General features: G+C 54.8%; 1 protein-coding gene across 1 annotated transcript in view; it reads right to left on the reverse strand.

The window, feature by feature from the left end:
- LOC147836787 (uncharacterized) overlaps positions 1–3154 on the reverse strand; it is a 150092-nt gene extending 146938 nt beyond the window's left edge. Inside the window, exon 1 of the mRNA XM_088650362.1 lies at positions 294–3154. Within this exon, the coding sequence (XP_088506488.1) occupies positions 1380–2825 (1446 nt within the window). The 5' untranslated portion in view covers positions 2826–3154 and the 3' untranslated portion in view covers positions 294–1379. The remainder of the gene's footprint in view (positions 1–293) is intronic.
- Positions 3155–7555: the final 4401 nt, after the last annotated feature.

Here is a 7555-nt window from a genome sequence, read left to right on the forward strand (position 1 = left end):
GGATACGGGCAGCAGCCATCATTGGGAAATGTTTATGTTCCCCAAATAAAGTCACAAGAGGTCTGTGATCAGTCATCAGCTTAAAGGATCGTCCCCACAGATATTGATGAAATTTTTTTACACCAAAAATAATGCTTAATGCTTCTTTCTCAATCTGAGAATATTTATTTTCTGCGGGTGACAAAGTGCGTGAAGCATAAGCAATAGGGCGTTCCTCACCATTTGGCATTGTATGCTGCAACACTGCTCCGATTCCATAAGCTGAAGCATCACATGCTAGTGTCACAGGTAACGTTCGAGGTTACTAAAGTAACCCTTCGTTCCCCGAGGAGGGGAACGGAAGCACTATAAGTGGATTTGATTTGTAAAATCCACGCATTGGGAGGATTCGGATCAGAAGCCGCTTGTCTGGAGAGTATTGAACGGGCCAATGAATGAAATTAATTGGCAGCGTAAGCTTGCGCAGGTGTGTGACATCTGCAATTATCTCAGCATATAAGCACACCTGAAGCCAGCAGACTTTTAAGCTGAAGTCAGCTGTCTGCTGACTTTTAAGCAGCAGACTTTTAAGCTGAAGAGACTTTCAAACAGCTAAGGGACAGTCATTATGGCGACGGAGTATAGTGCTTCCGTTCCCCTCCTCGGGGAACGAAGGGTTACTTTAGTAACCTCGAACGTTCCCCTTCGGGGGGAACTTCAGCACTATAAGTGGATTTGATTTGTAAAATCCACGCATTGGGAGCCCATTGAAAGCGCCATAATGACTGCACCTTACCAACACCCCCGATGAGGAGATAGTCAAGCAAGCGTGACGCACCCACATCATGGGGGGCGCGGTCCTCCAACGTGTCCCTGGCCCTAATTTATCCTACTTTAACAGAAGTTTTACGGATTTAGATATATTTTTTGGGAAGTCGTGAGCATCTAGATAATTCTAGGAAATACGACAGTACGTTGGGAAGCGTGCAATCCCGATAGGGAGGACGCTGCGGAGGCCATCCGTTACCCAAGGGGGGGATAGATGGCAGAATTTACATATGGACTAGCCCTAAAAAGGGGGAGTACGCATAGCAAAAGAGTGGTTAGCGGAGAGGGAAGACACGGGTCCGCCCAGGGGGGGGACTTAACCGTGGCGGAATAAGCATATGGGATCGCCTAGTGGGGATCACGCATAGCAGGCACCTATACCCAAAACGCGGGCTGACCAGCGGGCAGACCTACAACGTAGTGGGCCAGCAAGTGACTCCTCCGCTGAGTCAGTGCTGGGGGCCACGGAGGAATCTGCAGGGCTCACCTGACGGGGAACTTTACTGACAGATAAAAAAGGCGCACGTACCTCCGTGTTAGGGAGAATGGCGCAGCAAGCGTGTTTCAACACCCTACCGAGTTGTCTCCTCAATCACCAAAGGGTTACCTAATACCCTTGAGGAAACCGGCTCCACTCGCAGGTTGTAAAACCTTGCAAATGTGTTGGGTGTCGCCCAGCCCGCAGCTCTACAGATGTCTGTTAGAGAGGCGCCGCGTGCACGCGCCCAAGAGGATGCAACGCTCCGAGTGGAGTGTGCACGAACTCCCGGGGGACACGGCTGACCTCGACTCGAATAAGCGAGTGAAATGGCATCCACAATCCAGTGGGATAATCTTTGTTTCGATACGGCACTTCCCTGCTGCCGACCGCCATAACAGACAAAGAGCTGCTCAGATGATCTAAAATCCTGAGTACGGTCCACATAAATGCGCAGAGCGCGAACTGGACAAAGTAAAGAAAGGGCTGGGTCTGCCTCCTCTGGGGGCAGCGCTTGCAGGTTCACTACCTGATCTCTAAAGGGGGTGGTAGGAACCTTGGGCACATAACCGGGGCGGGGTCTCAGGATAACGTGAGAGTAATCCGGCCCGAATTCCAGGCACGAGTCACTGACCGAAAATGCCTCCAGGTCCCCGACCCTCTTGATGGAGGCCAACGCAACCAGCAGAGCTGTCTTCAGGGACAGAAATCTTAGAGATACTGATTCGAGTGGCTCAAAGGGATCGGATCGCAGACTCGTGAGAACGAGGGCGAGATCCCAAGAGGGCATGAGAGGGGGGCGAGATGGATTAATTCGCCTAGCACCCCTAAGGAACTGGATGACCAGGTTATGCTTTCCCACGGTGCCGCCAGCTACCGCGCTATGATAAGCGGAGATGGCGGCCACGTAAACCTTGAGAGTGGAGGGCGACAGCCTGCTGTCCAACTTCTCTTGAAGGAAAGAGAGCACAACACTAATCTGGCAATTTCGGGGGTCTTCTCTGCGAGAGACGCACCATTCAGTGAATAGACTCCACTTCAGGGCGTAGGCGCGCCTCGTGGAGGGGGCTCTAGCCTGAGTGATGGTATTAACCACCGCAGTCGGTAGGTTACCTAAGTCTTCCTCGCATCTAGGGACCACACGTGGAGGTTCCAAAGATCGGGGCGAGGGTGCCAGATGGTGCCCTGTCCCTGAGAGAGTAGGTCCTCTCTCAAAGGGATCCGCCAGGGGAGGGCCGTCGCGAGGAGTGAGAGCTCTGATATCCAGGTCCGGTTGGGCCAAAGGGGCGCAACTAGCAGAACCTGTTCCTCGTCCTCCCTGACCTTGCACAGAAACTGCGCGAGCAGGCTCACTGGGGGAAACGCATACTTGCGCATGATCCGAGGCCAGCTGTGGGCCAGTGCATCCGTGCCGAGAGAGCCCTCGGTCAGGGAAAAAAACAACTGGCAGTGAGCGTTCTCGGGGGAAGCAAACAGATCGATCTGGGCCTCCCCGAATCGCGCCCATATCAGCTGAACAGACTCGGGGTGGAGTCTCCATTCTCCAGGACGTAACAGCTGTCGTGAGAGCGCATCGGCTGCACGATTGAGTGTGCCTGGGACGTGAATGGCGCGCAGCGATTTCAGCCGCGGGTGACTCCAGAGGAGCAGACGGCGGGCGAGCTGAGACATGCGGCGAGAGCGCATACCCCCCATGCGGTTGATATACGCCGCCGCCGCCATACTGTCCGTCCTGACCAGCACGTGTTGCCGCTCCAGCACCGGTAAAAAGCGGTGGAGAGCGAGGAACACTGCCAACAGCTCTAGGCGATTGATATGCCAATGCAGCTGGGCACCCTTCCAGAGGCCCGCAGCCGCATGCCCGCGACACACGGCCCCCCAACCCGTGTTGGAAGCGTCTGTTGAAACAACAACATGGCTGGACGCCTGTCCTAGAGGCACACCGGCCTGTAGGAACGAGGGGTCGTTCCAAGGGCTGAGGGCGCGGCGACACAGCGCAGTAACCGAGACCCGGTGTGTGCCCGCGTGCCATGCGCGTCTGGGGACCCGATCGTGAAGCCAGTGCTGAAGTGGTCTCATATGGAGCAACCCGAGCGGCGTGACGGCGGCTGCGGATGCCATATGCCCCAGGAGCCTCTGAAAGAACTTCAGTGGGACCACTAGTTTGCTGTCGAGCTCCCTCAGACAGTTCAGCAACAGGCGAGCGCGTTCCTCGGAGAGGTGCGCTACCATGGTGATCGAGTCCAGCTCCATCCCGAGAAAAGAAATCCTCTGCACGGGGGCGAGTTTGCTCTTTTCTCGGTTGACCTGAAGCCCCAGTAGGCGGAGATGCCGAAGCACCTTGTCCCTGTGCATAATCAATTGCTCCCGCGAGTGGGCTAAAATCAGCCAGTCGTCGAGATAATTGAGTATGCGAATGCCCGCGAGCCGAAGGGGCGCTAGGGCACCCTCCGCGAGTTTGGTGAAGACCCGCGGAGACAGAGAGAGCCCGAAGGGGAGGACCTTGTACTGCCACGCTCGACCCTCGAACGCAAACCGCAGAAATTGGCGGTGGCGTGGAAGAATGGAGACATGGAAATACGCGTCCTTCAGGTCTATGGCTGCAAACCAATCCCGAGGACGAACGCATTGGAGAATGCGCCTCTGCGTGAGCATTCTGAACGGCAGCCTGTGCAGACAGCGGTTCAAAACGCGCAGATCTAGGATTGGCCGTGACCCACCGCTCTTTTTGGGTACGATGAAGTATGGGCTGTAAAACCCACTCTCCATCTCGGCTGGAGGAACCTGCTCGATTGCACCCTTCGCCAGGAGGGCAGCAATCTCCTCTCGCAAGACAGGGGCGGACAGGGGGTTGACCCTGGAGAAATACACGCCCGTAAACTTGGGGGGCCGTTTCGCGAACTGAATCGCGTAACCGAGTCTGATTGTGCGTATGAGCCACCGCGAGGGGCTGGCCCGCGCTAACCAGGCAGGCAGAGCCCTCGCTAATGGAGTCATCGCTACAATCGCTGACGTACCAGCGGTGGGGCAGCGCGGAGTGGGTGTGCTGATCCGGGAAGCACGAGGGTCCCGCGGAAGAGCTGGAGGACAGCGATTCGCTCTGGCTCCGCACCCTGACTCCGGAGAGGGGGCTGGAGGGCTGAGGGAAGGGAGACCGTCCCCCCAGCGCTCGTGAGCCACTGGCGAAGCACGTAGAGTCTGCGAGCCGGAAGGCAGCGCGTCCCGGACTGGCAGAACTCGTGCAGTCACATCCGGGGAAGGGAAAAAGTGCTCTTTTACTGATGTTTTGGTGGCACTGAAAAGTACCGTTGTTATCGGGGCCCCGCCCTCCAGCGGGGAAAGAGCAAGTTTCCTCTTCTCCGGATGGCCTGTCTCAGGGACGCTTCGCGGTCCGTTTACCGGACTTAACGGCGCCCTGGGCAGGAGGGGCTGCCTGCTTTCGAGGTGAACGCCGCGCCCGCTTGGCCGGAGGCGCAGGCGGGGGCGGGGCAGCACTCGTTGGCGGGCGCCCTCGGCGAGGAACAGCGGAGGTGGATGGCTCGGCGGGCGGAGCGGGCTTACGGCCACGCCGATAGATGACATTGCCCATCGCATCCGACTGCTCTTTCACCGCCTTGAATTCCTGGGTGAATTCACCGACGGTGTCGCCGAACAGGCCAGCCTGGGATATGGGCGAGTCAAGAAAGCGAACTTTGTCAACGTCGCGCATATCGGCCAGGTTTAGCCAGAGGTGGCGTTCCTGAACCACAAGTGTGGACATCGTCCTCCCCAGCGCACACGCGGCGGACTTAGTAGTCCGAAGAGCATAGTCGGTCGCGGTGCGCAGCTCATGTAATAAGCTTGGGTTGGACCCGCCCTCGTGCAGCTCGGCCAGCGCCTGCGCTTGGTAGCGCTGGTAGGTGGCCATCGCGTGCAAAGCAGAAGCAGCCTGGCCCGCAGCCTTATAAGCTGTGGCTCCGAGGGAGGCAGACAACCTACAGGCTTTGGACGGGAGGCGGGGCAAACCCCGCCACGTAGAGGCGCCGCGCGGACAAAGATTGACCGCGATAGCGCGCTCCACTGACGGGATCGCCTCATACCCCCTGGCAGCTCCGCCGTCAAGGGCGGTGAGGGCGGAGGCACACGCAGCACGGGCAGAGAAAGGTGCCCTCCAAGACTGCGTGAGCCTACTGTGCACTTCCGGGAAGAAGGGGACGAGAGGCTTCGAAGGCTTCGCCTTCTGGTCCTCTACGTAGCACCCATCTAGTCGGTCCGGCCGCGGAGCTGGGGGATAAACCATCTCCAACCCCACGGCCGAAGCAGCCCGGGAAAGCACGGCTAACATGTCCGCTTCAGGATCCGATTTGACAGCGCTCACCTGCCCGGAGGGGGCGAGCGGGTCCGGATCTTCGTCGGACAGTGAAAGCCCATCCTCCGATGCCGCGGAGGACATCTGATCTCCGGTGTCAGCGAGTGTGAGAGCTACCATCTGGTTAGACGGATCACTCTCACCACCCGAAGCTTGGATGGAGCGCCGTGAGGAGCGAGAGGTCCGCGAGCCCGTGGGCGGCGGATTATCTCCCGCTGAAACCCTCAGATCTGCCCGAGCGCCCGCTGCTTTTTTAGAACAGGAGGCAACTGGGGTGGCTCGCTCTCTTGCGAAAGTTAGCCGCGATCTTAGCTGTGCAACGGTCATGGCATCGCAATGACGACATGAACCGCCCGCGAGCACCGCATTAACATGCTGGACCCCCAAACATGCAATGCAGTGATCGTGTCCATCATCCGGAGCCAGGAAACCCCCGCATCCAGAAACGCACAGTCGGAGCGCCAACCTGAAAAGGACGTGCTGCACGACTGTGTTGCTCTTTTAGGAAAGTTGCAACTATACGCACCGCTCTGGAGGACCGGACCCAAAGAACCGCAGGCAAGGGAGTAACCCAGCTCGACCGTCTGCCACCGCGAAGACCCACTCTGGACCGGGAGACACACTCGTTCGCTCTGAAGTGCTGATCAGCAAGAGGAACCCTCATCGACTCACTCAGAAAGGATCTGAAGCGAAAAGGATGCTGCTTCAGGTGTGCTTATATGCTGAGATAATTGCAGATGTCACACACCTGCGCAAGCTTACGCTGCCAATTAATTTCATTCATTGGCCCGTTCAATACTCTCCAGACAAGCGGCTTCTGATCCGAATCCTCCCAATGCGTGGATTTTACAAATCAAATCCACTTATAGTGCTGAAGTTCCCCCCGAAGGGGAACTCTGGATTATAGTGTACTAACACTTTATCACTAGTCAACAGCTCTTTGCACTTCTCAAATGCACTTTGTTCTTTCTTCCCCCAATACCAGATCACTTGCTCTTTTAGAAGTCTATACAATGGAGCCAACACTGTGCTCTGATTTGGTACAAAACGTCCATAATAATTAACCAAGCCTAAAAAAGCTCGCAATTCCTTTACATTTAAAGGTGCTGGAGCATCCTGGACAGCCTTCACCTTGTCCTTCGTTGGATACACTCCTCCTCCATCCATCACATGACCCAGATATTCAATTTGAGTCTGGCCCCACTCACATTTACTTTTTTTTACTCTTAATCCAGAGTCTTGTAACCGCTGGAGAACTTGGCTAACAATTGATAGATGCTCTTGTTCATCTTTTCCCACAATCAACAAATCATCCAAGTATACCACAACTTTCAGGTCCTTCATCAAATTTTCCATAATACGTTGAAAAATAGAGGGAGCTGAACTAATGCCAAAAGCCAGACGATTATAGACATAAAGTCCCTTGTGAGTGTTGATTGTTGTGTATTTCTTTGAGTCATCATCAAGCAAAACTTGCTGGTATGCCTGAGCTAGATCAATTTTAGAAAATACTTTTCCTCCACTTAAAGTGGCCAGAACTTCTTCAATTCTTGGTAACGGGTACGTTTCGGTGTTAGCAACTTGATTTACAGTGACCTTATAGTCTCCACATAGCCGAATTGTTTTATCTTTTTTTACCACAGGGACAACTGGAGCAGCCCATTCACTGTACGTAACTGGAGATATAATATTTGCTTTCTCCAATCGCTCAATTTCCTTTTCTACCTGTTCTTTCATGGCAAAGGGTAGTGGACGACTCTTGAAAAATTTTGGCTGCACATCTGATTTTACTGAAATTGTAGCTTTAATATTCTTCAAAGTTCCCAATTCATCCCTGAAGACTTCATTGTATTTCTCAAGAACTTCTTGAATTGATGTAGGCTGTTGCATATGATTCACATAGTGAATTCCTTTCCAATTCA

This window comes from Danio rerio, chromosome 4, assembly GCF_052040795.2.
Source record: "Danio rerio strain M-AB ecotype USA chromosome 4, GRCz13ab, whole genome shotgun sequence".
Taxonomy (NCBI): Eukaryota; Metazoa; Chordata; class Actinopteri; order Cypriniformes; family Danionidae; genus Danio; species Danio rerio.